General features: G+C 35.3%; 1 protein-coding gene across 5 annotated transcripts in view; it reads right to left on the bottom strand.

Annotated features, from left to right (window-relative positions):
- Nucleotides 1–24,459, bottom strand: part of PCNX1 (pecanex 1) — a 133,709-nt gene that overhangs the window by 65,108 nt on the left and 44,142 nt on the right. For 2 of the 5 annotated variants that reach the window (XM_037127403.2, XM_037127411.2), the window contains exons 7-9: nucleotides 19,549–19,681; nucleotides 14,041–14,225; nucleotides 353–443 (exon numbers count right to left, since the gene is read on the bottom strand). In XM_037127403.2, coding sequence (XP_036983298.2) covers nucleotides 353–443; nucleotides 14,041–14,225; nucleotides 19,549–19,681 — 409 coding nt within the window. The remainder of the gene's footprint in view (nucleotides 1–352; nucleotides 444–14,040; nucleotides 14,226–19,548; nucleotides 19,682–24,459) is intronic. The other 3 variants (XM_053673392.1, XM_037127422.2, XM_053673391.1) reach the window with 2 other exon arrangements.

Below are 24,459 nucleotides of genomic sequence, written 5' to 3'. Positions count from 1 at the left end.
TGTTTTAAGAATGCTTTCTTTTCTCCATAGCAACATTCTACTTCACCTCTTTAGAGATAAATGCACTATGACAAATTATTTAAGCCAATATAAAAAATATTTTCAGTGGCTCAGGGGGTTGCCAGTTCCATTCCCAGTCAAGGCACATGCCTGGGGGTTGTGGGCTAGGTCCCCACCTGCGGGTGTGTGAGAGGCAACCACACATTAATGTTTCTCTCCCTCTCTCTCTAAAATAAATAAATAAAGTCTTTACAAAAATTTCAAAACAACATTTACATATAAAGGCTACAAACTTTAAACACAGCATATATATGCAAATACAAACACTCTCCTAAAGTAATTTCGCACATACCAGATATTGGATGCTCTTCTTGCTGCTGGTTCAAAATTCACAAGTGACATATCACAACCACCAGTCTCATAAAGCGTAGAAGAGAACTTACCTAGTAAATAAATTATTTTTTTAAAAAGTCATTAGAATACTCAGAATTTTTCCTTTAAGAAAAACTTGTATGAGAGGAGACCCAAAAAAACCTGAAATTATCTGGAGGGCAGACCCCTTGAAGTACATACAGGTCTCCCCTGTTACATGAGTGTCTAGGAACCCATCTCTATCAGTGGACCAGCTGGCATTGTCGTGAGAGGCTGTGTTCAACTTCAGCGAATTTTTTTGAAGACTCTTTCAACGCATTTGCCCATTTCACAATGGGTGATTTAGAAGTGCACCTGCCCACAATGCACTGAGGGTTCGGCAGCTTTTGACCAAAAACGGCATGACCCCTGTGCCCCTCCTTCCCTATTCACTCCAAGTGACTTTTTTTCTTTTTGTTTCCCAGGATGAGACAAAGTCCTCAAAGGAAAGTTTTACTGATGTGGAAGAGATGAAACCAAAAAATGGCAGAAGCACTAATAGGCATCAAAATTGACAATTCCAAAAATTTCTGAGCAGTGGGAAAAAAAGTCTCCACAGGTGTATTGCATCAGATGGAGAGTACTTTGAAGGTGACTGAGGTTTAAACATCTAAGAATAAATACACAATGTTTATAAGTAAATTCCAGGTTTATTTGGGCCCCCCTCATAAATTTTAAACTTGTTACAATTTAAGAAAATGTACTACAACCTTTTTTCTAAAATATCTTAAAAGAAATGATTGGTGCATAATTCAGCATGTGAATTGGAACAGAATGCTAAACAGTGCCACAAAATATCAACATACATAATAATCAAGTGTTAAAAGTAAAGGACTTAGTCAGCTTAGCAATACCAGTCTCCTCTTTTCTCCTCCCAGTACATTCTTAAGTAATCATATGCATAACTTTAATGTTCTTTAAAAGTCACCTGACCACTACCTGCAAGTGGTAAGAGGCCTTTTGGAAAGCTGCTTAAATTTTAAGACAGCTCAAACTGCAGACTACAAATTTGTGTGATTACTTTCAGAGTTTTTGCTTTTAGAAAAAAATAAAAACTGTAAAAATGGATATAAAAATAAAGTATAATAATGTTGGTAATTAAACCACAGAATCTAACAAACATTACTAATTGTATGATACAAGAACTTGAAAAAATTTAGGACCATCATTTGCTGTAGCCAAGTAGCACTACTAAACTAAAACAAAGTTTAATAATTATGTTGGCTGCAAATATAGGTTAAAAAACACTCTCTTAAAATGAACTCTATTAAGATAAATTATTTCTGATGGTGGAATTTAAAAGCTCTGGTCACTGTCAAAAAATTCATTCCCTTCCCTGACAATCTATGGCAGACATACGAATTGTGAGTTAGGGAACATAAATAAATTAGTGTAAATTTCCAATAAGGCAATGAGAAAAGGTACCTACTTATCTCTAAAACCAAGCAGGTCTAGTTTAGGCTGCTTTTTGAGTATTTATGAAGTTTTTGTTTTACTAGCTAGAATTACTGAGGTTACGAATATGATGAATCTTAAAGGGCAATTTTACTTCATGGAAGGGCTAAGATTTCCCTCCCTGGACTACAATGAAAACAGCATGAGGATTTTTATTTATGTGAAAACATTGAAAAATGACAATAAAAGGTTCCCGTACTAATAAGGATATAAAGAGCAATTCCAACAATTGCTTCATTATTTAAAAGGACGAGAATCAGAAAAATAGTACTTTGATAGGATTATTTGAGCATTTTCTATGGATCAGACAGAATATGCAAGTATTTTACTTTATTATGGTGTTTTCTTGTAGTAGCAATTTTTTGTCAGAATAATATACTCTTGCAATAAGGAAGAAAAAAGGCATTCTGGGAAAGGCTCAGTTCATCTGCTGTTTTTCGAGAGGATTATTCAGCATGTGGTTTATCTGAAACTGCTGATAGTTATGAGTCATTAACTCTTAGTACCACTAGCAGAAACCAGATTAATAAACTAAAATTAAATGATACAAGCTGTCAATTTGGCTACTTCTCACATGTATTACTTAAAATTTTTTTGAACTGGTAGGGTGGGTTGCAGAAATTGTTAGTGAAGAAAAAAATGTAAAAATACTGGTTTGACTAACATTTAAAAATTATTTTCAAATTGCAATTTTTTATGCTCTGCTCTTTCCTCAGTCATTATGGATAATCAAAAATTGGTTATGCTACTATAATTAACTAACATTAATAGAAAAAAACTTTATCAAATCACAGACTGCATAAACACAGAAGAATTATAAACCTGTGTTAGTAGCTAAATCACAGAGTAACAAAGAGCTGGAGAGCTTGGTGACTATGTATGAAATTCGGAATAATGGATGATAAATATGTCTTTATCACATAATTTGTGTGTACTTTAGAAATAAGTTCATTCTGTATTCAGCAGCAGTTAAATTATTAAACTATACTGTGAGTATTTAAGCGTTCCTGTTCTTAGGATACTGAATAAATATTTATATGCAACTGAAATCAACTAAATATGACTCTTTGTAATTTTCCAATGGCAAAGTAAAAGCATATTGTCACTATACAACTATGTCTTTTATGTACAGATGTCTAATATGAAACTTTTACAAAAGTAATTGCATTTTAAATAAATACAAGCATAAAAATAAGGCATGTCCCCCCAAAAGCTTTTTAGACAGAAAGCAAGCTGAAAAATTGAGTTTTATTTCTACATAAATCTACAACTCTGAATGCTTTTATACAAATCAATAACAAGTAATAAATCTTAGAATAAAACTTAGTGTCAAGCATGTCTGAGAAAAGAGCAGCTATAATTTTAACAAATGTCCAGACTTCAACAGTACCTTTCTTTCCCCTAAGAAGCTTTTGCCTACCTACTAACTTTAAGGAAATGTTCAGGTTCCTAAAAATATACATGGCTCATGTGAGAAGAAACTAACATCCTATTAAGGCTTCATGGTGCCTTCCCCATTTACTCCATCAAAAGAACAGATTCAATGTCCCCTTATGTCCTTGAGCTTGGCAACTGATAGCACTTCGGAAGTAACAAATTTTATTCAGAGGGTAAGTACCTTAGAGAAAAAAATTACACTAAAAAATTGGTAGCTTAAGGCTTCAGTGAAAAACTTAGTAACATTTTCATGTATTAATATGGTAATTTAAAGGTATCTTCAAAAATACCCGTAACAGAAGTACATATTTCTTTGGTTTATAGAACTGAAAAATATCTTAAATTTGTCCAAATCCCCTTGGCATGTGTAACAATTTTATATACAGTGTCCAGAACAAATAACACCCCTTTTTATTATAAAACCTTTTAATACAGAATCACAAGCATGTAATTCTGTAACAATAATATCACACCCAAGCACACCATATGACATTTTAGGTGAAATGTTCAAATTAAAACGATAAATTATTACCCTACCAACCACACTCATGTAGGCATTACTTCTGGCGGACCCTACAAATGTTGTTCGAGATTAAAACCATGATCACAGTTATTAACCTTCAGATCCAAAGTAAAACATGCCCTTACTAATAACCCTGCCTTAACATTATTCCGCACTGAGAAAAGTACTTCAATTTAATTATTTCCTGATCTAATGATCAGAAATTGGGAAGAAAGCAGAACATCAATGCAGTATGTCCTCTTTACATGAATTATGATTATAAACTAAGCCATCTCATCATAATTAAACTCCCAGATCATAACCGTATTTAATAGAATGGCTCTATCACAATTTTAAAGAGAAAAATCTATTTCTGAAAAAATAAACAATATGGAAGGTGGAATTTCAACTTAATAATGATATTGGCTATGACACAGCATCTCCAAAGATAGAGAAAAAAAATAAGGTATCTACTATTTCTCAGTCTTGAACTTAGTAACTACTAATCTCTACAAAACTTAAATTAAAAAATTTTTTAATTTAATTACACAAAACATTTTCTTGAGGTAGAAATTTCTACCATAGGCCAATTTATCAATGATGATCAACAGGAAGACAAGTAAAACTGGATACTGATTTTAAGAAACATGGACATTTGATGCATGTGCCTGAAGGCACAAATGGTGCAGCAGACAATTCGAATAACCACTGGCAAAAAACTGATAAAAGGTATAAGAAATGGACAGGATTCTCTAACTTGTCCTATCAATTAAAATCCTCAACAAGGAACACAAAATTAAATGCATAAAGACTTGTAAGGCTAGTGCTCACCTGAGAAACCCAACGATTCAGCTTGCAATGCCACTCTGATTTTACCTGTGCACTTGGAAGGAGGCAGGTACTAGGAGGACAAATCACCTGCAGGGTTGTTCTAATCATCCCAGTACCAACAACACAGGAGACCTCTTGAGTTTCCTAGATGATTTTCTTTTTTGAAAATCATCCTGGTCAATCTGCATCCTCAAAACCTAATCCTGACATGCCTTAACCGACTTCGCTTTTCTAGTATCACTCTTAGGGCAGATGGGGCTGGCAGAGCAAAGAGAAATAAATATAAAAGGGAGGCAATATAAAGTGTTTTTTTAGAAGGCTGTTAAAGGACCACATATATCTATCTATATGACTAAGTTAAGTACTCTACAAAAAATGCTCATTTCTGATGGTGATAAGGATTAATATATTATTATACTTTTGAGAGAGGGCCTTTAAGATTAGTTCCAATTTCTTGGATAGCATCCCCCTTATTATAATGAGTAGTGACTATGAGTCTCTGAGGAAACATGAGTTTTCATGCAGACAGAAATGACTCATTTATCGCTGCTTGTAGGTTAATGGACTTGCTTTTCCCTGGACGAGAAGTCAGGAGACTTTCTGTAAAAGACCAGATAAATATCTTAGGCTTGTGGGCCAGATGGTATCTGTTGGAACAACTGAAGTCTGCCATTGAGTAGGAAAGCAGCCACAGCAAACACATAACATAAATGCATATTTATTTTATACATTTTATTTGCAAAGTCAAGCATTAAGCTGGACTTTGCTGTAGGGCTGTAGTTTGCCAACCCCTGGGCTACACTAAAAGTCTTAGGCTTCTAAAACCACTTTAATTAGCACTACAATGGAAATCAGGTCACTATGCTATTTTTAATTAAAAGTTTCAATGTGCAACAATGTGCTGTTTTTAAAACAGGACAAGAATAAGCAAAGGGCAGGTACAAGAACAAAGAGGCTGGTTTGGAAGAGAACTTTTGAGGACTGGTAAGGAAAGCCAGGTAAGTCTATTACCTGGCAACAGTGAAAGAGATTTACTTAGTGACATGTTTACCGATGTAACTTAACAGAACACACCTCAGTTCCTTAAGTCTTTACTCCCACCATCTAATCCCCAGATCAGGGGACCTTTCCAAAAGTCAATGTACAAGTTTATATTCTGCTACAATTTCATCCTCCACTCACATTTTCTTTCTTATCTTGGTTAAATAATTGGTAACGATGATACTGATGACAACACGACTGATCAAGGAAACGAAAAGGTAAGCCACAGAATGGGAGAAAATGTAATTTGTATCTGACAAATTAGTTCTATCTAAAATATTAAAAGTGTGTATACCTCATTAATGAGACAAACCACCCAATTTTGAGAGTAAAAGATTTAAACATACTTCAAAGAAGATGTATGTATAGCCCATAAGCACATAAAAAAAATTCTCAGCATCCTTAGTCATAAGAGAAATGTAAATTCAAACCACAATGAGACACCATGCTATATCCAGTCCAGCTAAAACTTAAAAGGCCGACAATAGCAAATGTCATCAAGAATAGTAACAACTGGATTTTGCATACATTGCTGGCAGGTAGTAAAACCACCTTTGAAAACTGCTTGGAAGCTTGATTCCCACAGCCCAACTGGAAACGACCCAAACACTCATCAACAGATGAGTGGACACAACACACAGTGTGCCCACACACTGGAATAACAACCCAGGAATACAAAACGACAAACACCTGCAAATCACAGTGAATCTCTAATGCACCAAGTGAGATTGCAAACGTAAATGCAAACGTCACAAACTGTGTAACTGTATTTAGACAGACTTCTTGGAGACAGAAAACCATAATGACAGAAAGCACACAGTGGTTGCCTGAGGCCAGGGGTGGAGGAGGGATGAGCGGCAACGGGGTCACAAAGAATTTCTTGATGATGGAAATGTTCTGTATCTTATATTTCACAGGAATGCACATTTGTTAAAACTCATCCAATTTTACATTAAATGTACACAATTCATCATACCTAAATAATATTTCAATAAAATTGATTTAAAACCAAAGGGGAAAAAGAATAAGAATCAAAGTAAATGAGTGAGTATAAGGCAGCATGAGGTCAGGGTGCTTCCCACAAGATAACAATCAAGATTTTTGGAGACTGAATGTTTCTGTTTATTTTAAAAATAGTATGCATTAGAAGGTTCTAAAGTATCTAAAATGAAGACAAAGTTCCACGCCCCTCGGAGACGGCCACTGCAAACAGCGGTTTCTGTGTTCCTCTGAACAACCTTACTATACCTTCTGTCCAAAGACAAATGAATCCTCCCTACACGCTTCCTAAAATTTACTTCTTCTGCTTACTAAACAGCTTAGGTTTTCATGTCAATACTGATGTATCAAGTTCCAAATAGTGCACTATGTTGATGTACTATCATTTCCTTCAGGATTCTCTAGTAACAGATACTTGGGTTATTTAAAGTTTTTAACATTACAATGAATATCCATGCACATCTCTCTTAGCAGGCTTATAAAATCCGTGCATCAAAATTTGGTCCATAGTTTTAAATGCCCTCCCATATCATTCAGTAGAAACATTTTATTTTCATTTATATACATTTTATGTTGCTCTTCCCCACAAAAAGGAACAAGAAATAGAATTCAGTAGTTTTTACATTAAAAAAAACAATAAAGATCAAGGTTGTTGCCAAAAAAATGTAAATTTGATTAAGATAAATAAAAATGGTCTGGAGATTTCTGCCAAGTTGGAGGCATAGGTGGAGATATCGTGCTTTCTCACACAACCAAGTTTAGAGACAACAAAATATTAGCAACAGAAAACACAGCCAGAACACAGAAAATTGAACTTTTCGGAAGTCTGATAACAACAAATTCTTCAGCCTGACCAGTAAGAGGGGCGAAGCCAGCAGCTGGTGGAGTGGGGTTGCACAGGAAAACTCGGTCAGACGGACTCAGACGTGCGGATCCCAGGCGTGGGGTTGCAACGGGCGGACCCAGTGAGCGACCCAGTGAGCCACCAGTGGACCCAGCGAGGGCGCAGGGTGATGGTTGGCTGAGGCCGCGCATTTGTGCACAGATACACCAGCAAGGGAGTGGGTGGTGAGACGGAACTGAGTGGGCCCCAGCAGCAAGAGGCAGCAGAGGGGGCCGCCATTTCCCCCGCTCTGACCCCGCCCCCACATACAGTGTCACAACCCAGCGACCTGGGCGGCCCCGCCCTAGTGAACACCTAAGGCTCGGCTCCTCATACTTAACAGGCACGAACAGACCAAAAATGGCTCAAGAAGATCTCAAAGCCCCAGAGCCCATAACTCTAAGCGACGAAGAAATAGCAAAACTTTCAGATGCACAGTTCAAAACACTGCTGATCAGGATACTCACAGAACTGGTTGACTTTAGTCACAAACTAGAGGAACATATGAAGGCTAAACTAATTGAAATGAAGGGAACTGCACAGGAAACCAATAGTAATGGAAAGGAAACTGGGACTCAAATCAAGGGAGTGAACCAGAAGGAAGAAAATAATGGCCAAACAGAAAAATGTGAAGAAGCAAGAATTCAAAAAAATGAGGAGAGGCTTAGGAACCTTCAGGACATCTTTAAACGCTCCAACATCCGAATTATAGGGGTACCAGAAGGGAAAAAGGAACAGCCACCAGTGGAAAACTTATTTGAACAAATAATAAAGGAGAATTTCCCCAATGTGGCAAAGGAAATAGACTTCCAGGAAATCCAGGAAGCTCAGAGAGTCCCAAAGAAGTTGGACCCAAGAAGAAGCACACCAAGGCACATCATCATTACATTAGCCAAGATGAAAATGAAGGAGAGAATCCTAGAAGCAGCAAGAGATAAGGGGACAGTCACCTACAAAGGAGTTCCCATCAGACTGTCAGCGGATTTCTCAAAAGAGACCTTACAGGCAAGAAGGGGCTGGAAAAAGGTATTCCAAGTCGTGAAAGCCAAAGACCTACAACCAAGATTACTCTATCCAGCAAAACTTTCATTTAGAATGGGAGGACAGATAAAATGCTTCTCAGATGAGATCAAATTCAAGGAGTTCATCATCACCAAGCCCTTATTATATGAAATGCTAAAGGGACTTATCTAAGAAAAAGAAAATAAAAAAGATGAACAGTGAAAGGACAGCCAACTCACAGGTATTAACAACCACACCTAAAACAAAAGCAAACTAAAAGGACAGCTAGATCAGTAGTGGAAACATAGAAATGAAGATCACATGGAGGGTTAGCAACAGGGGAGTGGGAGGAGGAGAAGTGGGGAGAAGGTACAGAAAATAAGTGGCATAGATGGTAGGTAGAAAATAGATAGGGGGGAGGGTAAGAATAGTATGGGAAATGTAGAATCTAAAGAACTTGAGACACATGATCATAAACTAAAGGGGGGAATGGTGGGGGCAGGGGGGTACAGGGTGGAGGGGAACGAAGGGGGGAATATAACTGTAATGACATAATCAATAAAATTAAAAAAAAAGAAAAATGGTCTATCGTAACATAGGGGACTGAAGGAAAGACTCCAAGGACCCGTAGAGCTCTCTTACATCTGTGTTTATAGTAACAAGGAAAGGAAAAGTACTTATGATGTAGCCCCAAATGCTACAGAGTAGTGCATAGTACATGCAATCTTTTTAAAAATCAGAAAAACTCTAATAAGAATCACTAAAAGTATAGATCATCCGAGTCTCTACTTTTTAAAGTGAAAATTTTTAAAGCCTTCAAATCATATTGCTGCTTAATACACAGCTGGGGTAAACTGCTTAATAAAAAGGGCAGTTGGGTCCTGCCAAATTTCCTTTAGGCCTTTTCCTAGAGCTGACTAGTGTTCAAGTTAATGAATTCTGTAGTAAAGTGGATTATCTCAAAGAATACCTTCTTTGTCAACCCTTGTTATGGTAAGGAAACAAAAGAATTCCTTAGAAAAACCAATTCACTCATCACTTTTTACACTTCTAATACGTTAATGAAATTAGGAAAGTCTTAAATTATCAGAGGAACACTACCTATGGTATTTACTATTTTGTATTTATGTTCTGAAAAACATAAATCATTGTCCACTCTTCTTACCTTTAACATAACAATATTTTTACATGAAAGTAAAGTAATTCTGTATGTACTTTTTCAAAGCAATGACTACCACTAATTTCACACACAGAAAAAGACATGTGAATTTTCCTACTTTATCTGATTTTAGCTGGAGCACTTCTTCTGAGAAGTTATGTTACATATTGAGTTTAACTATCAACTGTAATAGAATGTTCCATCATTTCACCAATTTATTGGTCTTAATTCAACACAGAAATTGGGATTCACTTGACAACTGAGAAGTAATTGCTAAATTTTATAGAAAAAGCTTAACAGATACAAAACAGAATTTCAAAACTCCCTGAGTTCAGAGTCTCTTATGTGACTTATCTAGCACCAACCAGTTTTTTTAAATTTAGTAAAACTGCAATTTAATTCAGAATATAGTAGGTAATCAACTGAAAATAAATAAGTCCAATAAAAGACTGGTGGAAAGAAAATTAACCTTTGAGATGTAGTTTTTTTAGAAAGAGCAACTCTGAAGAATTAGAGAAAATCTTTGATAGTAATTTCCTTTTTGAAAGATGCTAACTTTAAAACTTATCCATCACTTATATCATTTGAACCTTTTTAAAGATAAGTTTGCATGGAAATAAAGTCTATCAACAAGAAAACCATCCAAACTTTTCCAACCAGGTTTTAAATTATACACTTATAATTCAGTTTTACCCAGTAACCTTGAAATGCTACTCAAAATGCAAGACAGAAATAAGGATTCTCAGTATAAGAAATGGTTATCTACTATGACACACAGAATAAACATATAGAAAACAGTTAAGGAAAACTACCTGGGCCTTTAATTAAATAATGTCTGACTGCAAGATTCTTTTCATTCAAAAGGGATATTCCTCAGGTTAAAAGTAAACACACAGAACAGTGAGAGGCCTTGAAATTAAAAACAAGGAACCAATTACATATATGTGCAGACACTTATACATGCTCAAACATACATATGTATGTGTATATTAAGTTTGTGTGTATGTGTATTAGCATTTCATATAAATGTATTATGTATATACGTGAGGTCTGTCCGGAGAAAGTGCAATGATTGTTAATATAATGAGACCAATTTGTGCAACATTGATGTAACCTGGCAGCCAAAGGAGCGTGGACTGTAATGCACACGTGTGAACAATGATGAATTCACTATACTAGTGGGTGGGGGCAGTAGAGGCCACTGAGTGAGCATGTGTACTGTGTGGCCACCACATTCAAAAATAACTGAGCAAGCAGCCCTGACTGGTGTGGCTCAGTGGATCAAGTGCTGGCCTGCAAACCAAAATAACTGAGCAAGTAGAGCAATGCATCTGCATTAGATTTTACGTTAAGCTTGAACATTCCTCCACAGAAACTATTCATATGACTGAACGCTGCAGCTTGGGCAACTAACTGGTGACTGGGCAGCTTCATCACAACAATGTTCATGCATCACGTCTCATGCAGAGTTTTTTGGTGAAACATCAAATCACCCAGGTGACTCAGCTCCGCTACAGCCCAGATTTGGCACCTTGCGACTTCTGGCTTTTCCCAAAACTAAAATCACCTTTGAAAGGGAAGAGATTTCAGACCACCAACTGAGATTCAGAAAAATAGGACAGGGCTGATAATGGCAATTGGAAGAACTGTGTGAGGTCCCAAAGTGCCTACTTTAAAGGGAACTAAGGTGACATTGTCCTATGTATAATGTTTCTTGTATCTTCTTCACTAAAAGTCTCTTATTTTTCATATTACATGGCTGGAGACCTTTTAGACAGCCTGTATACATTTTCAAATACAAATACTGTACATTTAAAATTTTTCAATTGAAGAAGCAAAATTTGGAAGAAAGATATCTTGATAAACAGTCTGTACTTTTAGGGAATGTTTTGGCTAACTTTAACATATCTGATTATATAATACCAAATTAATTCACACAAAATTATCTTACTATTGCCAAATTAGATAATGTAGAAAACAAAAACATTCTAGACTATACTATAAAAATCAATGCCTCTACCAATTCCATCAGCTCATCTGCAGTTCACTTTCAGAATCTTACTGAGCCAACCTTACATGCTGTAAACAGGCACACGCTGTCCTTTCACCGCTTGTTTCGTGTTCATCATTACCATGCATTCGATGTGGCAGTGCTCGGCTACCACAGGCCAACAACTAGCTATCAGAAGTCAGCAAATATAAAAGATAAAACCCAATTTTCAAGAAAATATTCTTCACCGGTAGATGCTGAAGCCACCTCCAATCAGAAGAGCTTTTTGATTTTTAGAACTGCCAACATAGTTCACACATATACATTTTCAATACAGTATTTTTCAAACTATAAGACGCCCCCGCCCACTTGGGAGGAATAATGGTTGTTAACGCTGCTGTTGAGTTCTGTTTACATTTACATAGGTGAAATATTATGTTATTTATGTCATTAAATAGTTTACTGCATTTTTTGCTTCAAATCTTTTTTCCTATTTTCCTCCTCTAAAACCTAGGTGCGTCTTATGGTCCAAAAATATGGTAATCTGCTTGTACATTTAGGATGGGACTTTACAATTAAAACTTGCTAGGCAAGTTTTTTGAGCAATGTAAGTTTTACAAAAGAAAATCATTTACTGTTCCATTTTATGCTTGAGTTGATAAAAAGTCTAAAAATCCAAACGGATAAAATCTGAGCCTTTCCACTTTAGATGACCCACCACCATAAACCCAATGGGCAACAGTGATGCTGACTGTGATTTCACAGCCACAAACTGACAAGTCCTCTGTTCACAGGAACTCTGGGGCAACCCAAGAGAAGTATCATTAAAAAGATATTATTAACTGAGTATATTTGTAACTAAAAAAGTACCACTGCTGTATGTCAAAGTAACTCAACTGAAGTCTACCTTATTCTCTCTCAAATAACCTCCTCGTGGATTCCCTTGCTTCTTTAAACTACAAATTCAAAAGCAAAAGCATTCTAAAATGAAATGTTTTGTCGCCCGTTCACTGTATTTAGAAATCACCACACATTCTAATGTTATGAATATCTTAGGTGACCATTTTTGTTTCTATAGATTTTCTATAGATGATTTTCATCAATATGCATATCTAATATTTATTAATATCTCTCTGTAACTAAGTAGTATAACAAAATGAAAGGAAAAAAATCAGTGGCATTTGAATTTTTATTATACCTAATTTGGGCGCCTTACACCACATAGCTTTCTAGCAAAGCATCAACTGGATTATCATTTTTATAAATGAAAGTTATAAATGGATCAACAAAATCATAGTGAACAAATGGAATTCCTTCAAATGCGTACTTTTTAATAACAAGATTTTCTTCATTATATTTATTTAAATTGTTATTCATTGTCATTCTGAGCACAAGAAAATGAAACTGTACAGAGAAATAGAAACCAAAGTGGTATAAAAGACTGTTATGAAGGCCCTCTCTGGTGTGGCTCAGTGGATTGAGTGCCAGCCTGTGAAGCAGAGTTGCTGGTTCGATTCCCACTCAGCGCACATGCCTAGGTTACAGGCCAGGTCCCCAGTGGGGGGCATGCGAGAGGTAACCACACATTGATGTTTCTCTCCCTCACTTTCTCCCTCCATTCCCCTCTCAAAAAATAAATCAATGAAATCTTTGGGAAAAAAAGGCTGTCATTAAGGCATGAAACTGCAACCTGTATTGCAGTGGATATGCATCATTAAGATTTTAAACTATACCAGCTCTCTGAGAATTAACTATTTAATAACATATTTACAGATGTATTAAGACAAAAAAGAAAATTTAATGAAGTTATTATTTGATGAGTACAGAGCCATAACATCTTCAGAGTACAGTCTCCAGAATGACAGGAAGTCCTACTCCAGGTGAAGGGCATAGGAATAAATGCAGCACACCTAAACGGAAGACTCTAGAAATACGGACCACTAGAAAGCGATGCTGCCTTTACTGAGGCACGCTCAGAAAATTCAAATAAATTAAGGATTGACTGAAATAATTTTTTTATCATTTCCCCACATGGTACAAATACCAAGGAATAACAGAAGTGTCCAAACTATTATAAAAGACACCAAAGCATGAATATTTGTCAATACTTTTAACTACCTATTAATAATAAACATGCTCAAAAGAAAATACAGAGTAACAGTTGAAACAGAGAAGGGAAAAATGTTCCTTACACACAGAGCAAATCCTATAAAAACTGCCTTTACGCATAGTTCCAAAATGAAGCTATCTCAGGAAAGAACTGCAATCACTGTTACCCATTATTTGCTGCATTAAAGTTGTATCACCAAGATTACATAAGGCCTGCATACCAAGTTCATCGTGCAAACTGCTGCCGCCTACAGCAGATGCATTGTCATGTGATGCTTCTAAGTGGACACTCCCATTTCTCACCAGCAAGGAGGCACTAGCACTGAGCACTGCAGCCTGGGAAGGGGGGCGGGACTGGCCTTTGACCTGGGCTGTGGACTGCTGGCCTTGCTGCCCATCTTGAAGGCTAGGAAAAAACATGGATTGGGGAGACATTACAGGGAAGAAAAGAGAAAACAATAGCTAGAATGAAGTCAATATAGAAAAAACGGATCTGAAAAAACTCAAAACTTTCTCAATGTAACATAAGAATCAACACACTGTGTAAAATATACAGGTTATCCTGCCACCTTAAATCTTCTGGTTCTTAAAATCTGATTCATAGCGATTAGCACAGGAAACATTTAAGGTATATGTAAATTAATCAATCTGTGACTTTTTTCCACCTCAAGCCAAAAAAGTGCCAGTTTAAGGAAAGAGAAAGCATCAAAGAAGAATCACAAGTATGTAAAATATATGTGGGTTGTAGCTGGTCCCCAATAAGTAAATCCCATTTTCAGTTAAATGTGCACTTTTATTTACAATACTAATTTTAGAGTTGCACTTCCAAATATTCTGATCTCTCAAATTCACAATAAAACAGAATTTCTATACATCTGAAAACCAAAGAATCTTATGAAATTCAACCAAGATAATAATTTTGAGTCAAAAGAAAATCACAAACTAGTGCAAGAGAATCTGTGTAACAAACACCAACTTGACCAAGTAAGTTAGTGACCGCTGGGACACTGGAAGTATAATTAGTACATAAAGGGTTTCTTCTCGTAAAAGCCTATATAGTTCTGAAATAAGGCCATAGGTTTTATACACAAGATGTTAGTTAACAATAATTATGTTCCCTTACATTCTGATAGTACCTTTCCAATCCATATCACAGTATCATTAACAAGAACCTATCATTTTAGAAAGTCTTAGGAATAATCTGGAAACCAGTAATTTTGCAGGGGAATTAGTCTTTCCTAAATTTTATAAAATTCTAAAAATACTTAGTATTGTGCTTATAAATTTATTAAAAATTTTAATTAAAATTATGTTATCTTAAAATTATCTAAAATTAAAAAACTATACTATATTCTCAACTCATTTTTTATTTTTTATACATATTTTAAAACACTGCAAATTTTAATATTCCTAGAATAGTCAATTTAAACTGATTAAATTCATGAAAACATTTTGAGTATAATTGTTATATATCATTCTCTACATTACGTTCAATGCAATATTGAACGTAATGTAGAAATTGAACACATTCTTTTACTAAAGTCACTAGACCTTTTAGGAAACAGAGAAGAATGCTCCTTAAGATGTCCTCCTTCAGTTACTCTATTACCTTCATGATTATCAACTTCTCTCTAATCCTTTGAATTCAGTGCGATAGTTTCTCTGATACCTATAAAATAAACTCATCTCCTGTAGACTATGAAGAGAGCTATCATTTGAAGTAACCATAAAATGAAAAAAACTAAGTAGAAAATGCTGCATATATTGCTTAAGTCTATGGTTACAGCAACAGAATATACTGTCTGATTCAGCAGCCACATATGATAATTTAAAGTAACTAAAAGTTCACTTCCACAGTTTCACTAACCCTATCAAGTACTTAACAGCCACTTAGAGTGGCTAGTGGCTACCATAGCTAAAAGCCTTCAGAGTAGGTAGAAGCTAGTAGTTAGTGTCTACCATACTGGTCAGTATAGATTATAGAATATTTGAACCACCACAGAAAGTTCTAGTAATCACCACTACCTGGAATATTCATATTCCAGTCTTCATTTATAGTTGATGAAAAATATGCACTCTATGTAGAGCATAAAAATGTACGCAACATACAAAAAAACCCACCTCTGCAAAATGCTGACTTGTCAATGCTTATAGGCATTTTTAAAGCTATAATTGTATTCATTTAATAACTTTCTTAGAGTAGAACTTTTGTCCAATAGACATAGATCAAGAAATAATCCTGAGAACTAATATAATCAAATATTTTAGTATTTTCTACACATACATAATGTCTGTTATACTTCCTCAAAAATGATCTAAACTTATCCACAAACCTTATCAAAATGACCAAATTTCACCAGGGAGAGAATTCTGAGGGAAAAAACATTTAGGTACTTCAAGTACTATGTCCCTTCAGATTCAGAAGAGAATTTTACAGAATATATACTCAACAAATTTTGCTATCAATTTTTTCACTTAAAGTCATAAACGAAGGTGCTATATGGCAGTTAGGTATATTTTAATGTGAACATAGGAGAAGACACTAATCTTCAACATACCCAAATACACAGAGAGGTTTTCAAAACATCAAGTGATGTCTGAAAACTCCAGGAATTTTTGTAAATGTCAAGTTTCTGAACATCAAAAGCCAGTCATAAAATGTTCATTTCCCTTGAATTCCTGTTTCCAAAATCCTTCAGCAACTAAAAGCCTGTCATTTTTGCAAAAATTATTAGGAAAACTGTTCCTCGAGGGTTGTACTTCACCTTAAGCTAATAATTGACCATAATCAATCTTTTTTACAGTACAACTGCATATCAAAACTACTAGTTTCAGGAAAGATAGCAACTATTTTACAACAAAGCAAAGGGAAGGTAGAAATTTAGGTCTTTGTCGGCCATCAGTGGCGTCGCTGACGTGCATCCTTACTAATTAACATTTCTAGTTGGAATGACAGAAAATATAGGTGGCCTTTCCTTCCTGTGTGCCACTTATTTAGTATTTGGCATATTCTGACACATACTATTGGTTCTGTTTGCATGTGTCTCTTCAACTAAAAAGCAAACTAAGAGAGGATGATCGCATTATCAAGACATTCACTCAGAAGAGGGTCTTGAACAGAGTGCACAGACAATAAATATGCGATGGATCCATTCCTGAACCCCACAAAGTCGTCTCTGTGGATTCCTGATCATAAATGTGCACTTACTGCTGTGACTTTATCTGGTTACAGATCTTTTAATCTTATGATATTTTTAAAAATAAATCTAAGCTTTGTTCCCTTCCCCAAATGCACTGATAATTTTTTCATTCCACCCCATTACCTAGAGTTCTAAAAAATATCACATTTAAGTTGATAACTACAGACATATAGGCTTCTTCATATTAATGTTACTAAATTTTTAGAGTTTTGTCTTTGCCTTTATGTCTAGTAACCAAAGAACTAGTGAGGGCCTACAAAACCTACCCTACGATGCTCACTTAACACCACAAAAATACTTTTAAAATTAGTTCTGAAACGGGATATTCAATAAGCATTAAAAATTCTTGCAAATTTTCTTTATGAAGAAATTGATGATTCACTTCCAATCCTTGGAGACATATTTTACCCAGATGCTTTTTAGACTGTCGATTATTTAAACTGTTCACTAAAGCTTAAAATGTTAGTAGATTTTACTTTAGATTTTAATTATAATTAAAGTGTTATCATACCTATTCCATTTCTTTTTGACAAATTTTTCAGATTTTGCATGACCATGCTATCCTGTATTTAGTTTAAGATGAGATTATTATGATGTTAACTCACACTGAGAATTAACACCAATATACTTTTCCTGAATATTTTTGCAATTAAAAAAGGATTATTTTATTGAATCGGTGTTGCTCCTAATTCCTCACAGCTAAATTTTACATCACTTCATCCATGGTGAAGTCAGCCTGTTTAAGATAGGTACAACCTTTGTACTGGAAAGATCCTGGAACCTGACAAAGTCTGCATCCTGACTACCGGAAGATGACTTTTTAAAAATTCTAATGTGAGCCCTTTACAAGTAGGTTTCATATCACATCTTCATTTAATAGTGAAATATTTAAAATTCTACAAAAACATGGAGAAATCCTGCATGACTGGCTGGAGTTAGAACACATTTCTTTAATATTCCACCAGGGAGAGGAAAAATTTATCTGTCTACATTTGTTTGATGAGTGGGATCCAGCAGACTTGTTTGTGGCAAAGAATGAAAGGATAAAGAAATAGCAACATGGAGTGAATAGGAAAGCAAAAAAACCCTATGGCAAGTATTATTCAAGGGACAAAAAGAAGAGGTTAGGTAACACAAAGTAGAAAAAGTAAAATAAAATGCTAAGCTCTTTCTGCAGTTTGGTATTAGACCCCAAATCCATCAGCAGAAAGAAAAGCTCAGGAAGAGAGGTGGGAAGGAAATAGAAGAGGAGGGCTTTAAAAAGCAAAGGCGCTCAGAAAAGGTTTCTATATCAAATATTTCTTTTAATGGGTGCCTTCCCATTTTTATATTTTAAATATGGATTAAAGTAATCTATATTACTTTTTATAGACTTATGTATTCCTGCAAGATTAATTAGGAACATGACCTATGAAAGATGAAGTTCCTGATTATAATGTAAAATAACCAAGTCATAAATCCTAAAGGAATATGAAATAAAGAAATAAGGATTCTACTACTCTTAAGAACAATACTTTAATAAAGGAAGTGATTTATTTCTTCCAACCTTCCATGTATTCACCAGCCATTATTTCATCAAATGCCCTTCAAATTTCAAAGGGAAATATAGAAAAATAATTCCGATAATGGTGCTTTTAAACACAAAGATTAATAGAAGTATGTGGTATAATATATGCACTGCTTAAGCAAGCACGTGTACAGTATTTTTGTTTATATTTGTATTCTTTAAAAAAAAAGCACAAACCTTTTGAAAGACTTTTATAATCCTAACACAAGACATAGTCTCATTAGATTCTACAAAACTGAAAATATAACACCAAAATTTTAATGGAATATTGTTCCCAATATTAAAAATAGACATTTTCTTAATTAGGATACCAAAAAAAATAAAAATGTTTTTGTTCAGTATACTATAGAAGGCAAGAAACTCCACATGAATGTGCATTAAAAAATATGTATATATATCCAACTAGCCATACTTTATCACAAATTAAACATTTCAATTTCATGTCATTTACCAGGTCCTGGTGATTATGGAATAAAAACACCAAGTTTTCAGCAATATAAAATAAAATATATTTTAGTGAAATAATCTAACTGGTTTCAAGTTGAGGTCAGTTATCTGTTATTACTCAACAAGTTTGTATTTGTTGAGGAATACTCAGTCTATATTTGTTTATATTAAACAAAGTAAAGATGTTGAATTGTTATTAATTTGGAGTAGAAAAAATGAAGAGCTGGCTTACGGCCTCTATTTACATTTCTAAAACTACTGTAACGTGATTTCTTCCAAAATAAAATTGGCTACACCGATCTGATCATTTTGTTAAGAAGTGCAACATAAGGCATGCTTAATGCAATAGGTTCATGGTCACATGCAGAGAAAACCTGAAGAGCGTAAAAGCAAATGAGAGAAACTGGAATAAAGAGAAAAACAAAGCTGTTTCAATGCTTTCCTGGGACTGACAGAACACGTTAGAACGTCTGTGACAGGCATGCTAAGCTTGGTGGAACTTGAAGATACCGTACCTTAGGGGCGATCCGATGAGCAAGGTGGGAGGGATAGGGTTACTCCCTGCATTGTGCCGGCGCCGCACTGCCTGGCGCCTAAAAGTGCTGCGTTCACGGCGAAATGCCACCGTCTCCTCGCTGGCCTGTGCTGCTGCATTAAGACAGACTTAGGTCAAATAGGAGCCTAGGTCGGACATTTAACTAGCAGCTGAGCCTTTCTCTCTCTCTGGCTTCCCACCCTCAAAGGTAAAGGGAACTTGTTGAACTGAGCTAAATGGTTTTGTTACATACACTGTTAATCATCAGAGTAAGGAATACACAAAACATGAGTCACTTCTTTAAAGATAATTAATTGTTCCTTTATGAGACTGACGTGCTACCTACTGCGCTAATGAGGCACCTTAATTGTTCCTTTAAAAAACAATGTCTTTGACCTATTATCTGGCCTCCCCATTGTCTCCTCAACCTCAATTTCCTGTTTTAAGATCTATGTTTTAAATGTTTTTCAAAAAGTCTTACTTATTTTGCCCCATATTCCTCTTTCCCCCTTTAATTAAGTCAGCCTTTATAATTGTGTGTTAGCTCCTACTAAGGGCACGGGGCCTTAGTTTCCTTCTTACTCTAGTGAGGACAGAAAAAGCAGCAGTGACATTACCTCATCTCTGATGCCGAGAACAAGGCCCTAGGTGTGCCTCGCTACCCCAGGCCACAACTCTGGCAGCACTAATGAAACCACTGACTGCTAGGATGCACAACCAGTCTTGAAAAAGTTCAATTCAAGGCAGGAAGAACACCCATTCACGGTGAAGTAGTTTGCTGCCATCAAACTTGATTCAACTCTACGTCCCAACACTGTCCCCTCAACATTAGGAAGCAAATATCAGCAAAAAGACAAGTATGGAAACTCCTAACTTAATCCAAAAGCAATGAAGTACAAACTAAAAACGATACGCAATGAGAAAAATCACAGCAATGGCTTAACAGAATTACTACATAAAATTTTACAAAACGATACTAATCGACTTGAGTTTCCAAACAATATGCAAAATGATGTTTATCCATTTGAATTTAAAACAATTGTTTGCTAGTAATATAAATAAGAATCATTTTAATTTATAGAAAGGATATTTTGAAATGAAATATGACTAAAGACAAAACAACTTAGTATAGAAGCACTGTTTTCAAATACATGAAAACTCCCATTTGTAGAAAGTATGAAATGGATTACAAAATCAAGAATATATTTAGATTTCAGCTCTATTGCAAGCCTTCTTCACATTTTAAAACATTACTAATTCTTAAATCATTACCCTACTTAGCAACAGCCATTTCCATCAATGCCAATCAATAAACAAAGTATTCTTTTAAATGTTTACATTTCATCCCCAACTTAGGCTGTACCAGTAAATATTCTTTCTATAGTTAATCCATCATGATTGGTGATACACAGACTACCTCCAGAAGACACTGACTGCTTTGTCTTTAGATATTGTTTTCATTATTGAAGGGATGACAAGCACAGAATGAGTTTACACATCTGGCAAGCTTCTGCCAGTAAGAAGTATACGTCACAAATTATAGGAAGCTTACATTAATTATTACGTACTTATATATACTTATTTCTTTTTCAGCTCACATACTACAGTGACATTCTAACATTAGGCAGCTAAATAAGAATTAAGCTTTGGATCCAAACCATAACCGATTCTTTGAGCTAATATTTCTTTTCTTTTTTCTCTAGTTTTACTGATACAGTGAAAATTTTGCTGTGAGGAGCAAAAGATGTGATCTATAAGCTCATGCATGCAAAGTTGTATTTGACTTGTGAGAACAAATGATGCTGATCAAATCTGGTCACCCAGACCATGCTGTCCAATATAGTAGCCACTAGCCATTTGTGGTTAAACTTAACTAAAATTAGATAAAATTTAAAATTCAGTTTATCAGATTTGTGAACCACATTTCAAATGCTCAGCAGCTACCTGTGGCTAGTGGCTACCATTACTTTACAGTACAAATATAGAATATTTCCATCAACATAGGAAGTTGTACAGCACAGGGCTGATTCCGAAAGTCAAGAGCACCTTTTTGTTACCACAATCTACAAAGCATATTGTGTGCTTTGACTGTTTCTGACAACCACGAACTCAACACAAGAAAATCGTAACCAGCACTGTCACTGGGGGAAAACATACATCGGCAAGGCAGTCGCTGGATGCAGGGAAACAGAGCAAAGGGAACAAGCCACATGGGGGACAGGGAGACCCAGGTGAGAGACTGCTGTCACTGTTCACAGCTCTTAGACGTCAGTAAGGTGATCTCGGGTTGTGGAATTTAAAATCACTCTTTTAAAATCAATTTAATATTCTGTGAACTTATATTGAAGATTTCTATTCTACTGTAACAAACTATTGGTCAATTTACAGGTCCAGTCACTTCACTAAGAAACTTTCAAACATTCTAATTTTAGATATTTTCTTTCAACCAAAATAGAATAAAATTTATACAGATATAATTTATGGAGAATAACTTAATCCATACTGTGTGCTGAAATTATTCAGAAGAACTGGGGGGAAAAGCAGTAAGTTTGGATACCGAGAATGGGAAATAGGAGAACAGTTTTCTTTACTATCTTTTTCCTACTGAAGACTTCATGGAGCTAATTTCAAGTAAAAGCTACTTACTCCATAGTATGGGATGAAAAGCCAAACTAGAGTGTCTACTTACAGTCAAAACGTTCTTCAGCTTCAGAAAAGAAAATTTGTTTTTGCTCTTTACACACCATTTATATTTGTTATCTACAAAATCAGTACACATATTAACACTTCTTACTTTCTTAATAGTTTTGTAAACATACCAAGTTTAGGCATCCATTGAGCAATGTATTAAAATGGAGTTATGGTTATTGTCTAAATCGTCCTCTATAATATTCAGTATATAAATATCTAATGCTAAAATAATTTTCAAAGCTTAATATAGCAATTACCTTAACAGTGTCTTGGATCACACATTCAGCTGAAAACATTCCATTATCTATGGGCATAACAAATAAGACTAAACAATGCCCTTGGAAATGGGCTACTCACGCACAACATTTCTATTTGGCAGAGGGTCCAGGGGGAGTCAGTTCTATTAGAGTCAAGAAAAGTGTCTTTAAAAACACTTAAAGTAACATGCCATAAGCACAGTCACATAAATTACAGCCAAGCTTAATGAAAGTTCACTTCCACAATCCAACTGCAATAAACTCTTTTTGAGTCCTTTAACTTTGTAAAAGAAAAACAACAAAATCTTTAAACTGGGAAACTAGACAGCAGAGAGAAAACACTTTAAAACCAGGTTTTGAAGTTGATATTTTGATATTGCTTAAAACTCAGTGTCTCCTGGCATTAAAAAAAAAAAGAAATTAACTAGTAAATTAGTTAGAGCATAAAATGCAAACAGTAAAGATTCAGACTCTAGGTAGAACTAAATTTTATGAATGTATAGGCAAAGGAGAAAAATTACAAATATTCAAATGATTCAAAAACCATGACAAGACTTATGAAATACTTTCAAGGACATGTATTTAGACGATGTGGTTTTTAAACGTATTTTTTTAAATTACAAGAGTCTTAACTTTTTTTTTTTTTTTTACTCCAGCCTGCAAACCAAAGTGTTGCTGGTTTGATTCCCAGTCAAGGAACATGCCTGGGTTGTGGGCCAGGTCCCTAGTTGGGGGTGTGAGAGAGGCAGCCACCCATGGATGTTTCTCGTCCTCTCTTTCTACCTCCCTTCCCCACTCTCTAAAGATAAATAAGTAAAATCTTTAAAAATAAAAAGTTTCAAATAATTTTTTAATTTATTGATTTTGGAGAGAGGAAAACATCAATTTGTTGTTCCACTTATTTTTTCATTCATTGGTTGATTCCTGTATGTGCCCTGACCTGGGATAAAAGCTGCAGCCTTGGCTCATTGGACACCACTCTAACCAACTGAGCTAGCCCACCATAGCCAACATTTAAATGACTTGCAGAAAATATAAAAGAAATACTATAGTGTAGGCATGAAATCCATTTTATCTAATCATCTTTTCCCTGTCTTAACTTCCCATGTCAGCCAAGGATGCCGCTAACACCAGCGTGCAAAGATTTGTTCTAATACTGAAACATTTTTTTATGAGTGCCATTTTCTGGGAGGGCAAAGAATGGGAATCTACTGAACAACTTTTCATTCTGAACTAAAATAATTTTCATCTGTAAAAACACTGTAAAGGACTATTCTACTATTTTTTATCTTCACCCAAGGATATATTTTATTGATTTTAGAGAGAAGGAACAGAGAGAGAAACACCAATGTGAGAAAGAAACATCAATTGGTTGCCTCCCATTTGCACCCAGATGGGAGATTAAACCCACAACCTTTTTGGTTTACCAGACGATGTTCCAATTAACTGAGCCACCTGGCCAGGGAAAGTCTACTCTTCTTTTTGACAAGTAAATCAACAAACAGCAAGTAACAAAATTATTAGCTGTGACTTGGGTTGAAGAGAATTTGCATATCCTTACTGATATTTTCCACAATCCCAGACAGCCAAACAAAAATAGCTGGGTAGAAGAAATGTTTTTAGGAAATTAAGTTAACTCTGGAGTCGTAATTCACACAGAACAATTCCTGAAATATACAGTTTAAGAATTACTTTCATAGGTAGTTCCTAATCTTTTTAAATCCTTTGGGAAGAAGATGAAAGACACTGACTGTCTCCCAAAAAGCTGCACTCAAAAACAATTTTGTATATGTTTTCAGGAGATTCACCTAACAACGGGACATTAATGAAAAGTATTTGCCATGATGATGTGGAAAGCTTTGAAAAACCTTTGCTCACCCAAAACCCCAGGCGCCCTGGGAGAGTGATAAGGCCTCTGGAAAAAGCAAACAGCAGGATAGTCA

The sequence above is a fragment of the Artibeus jamaicensis genome, unplaced genomic scaffold, assembly GCF_021234435.1.
Source record: "Artibeus jamaicensis isolate MK-2021 breed Jamaican fruit bat unplaced genomic scaffold, CSHL_Jam_final contig_851, whole genome shotgun sequence".
Classification (NCBI taxonomy): Eukaryota; Metazoa; Chordata; class Mammalia; order Chiroptera; family Phyllostomidae; genus Artibeus; species Artibeus jamaicensis.
The sequence above is the reverse complement of the archived record's forward strand: the minus strand, read 5'-3'. Positions and strand labels throughout refer to the sequence as shown.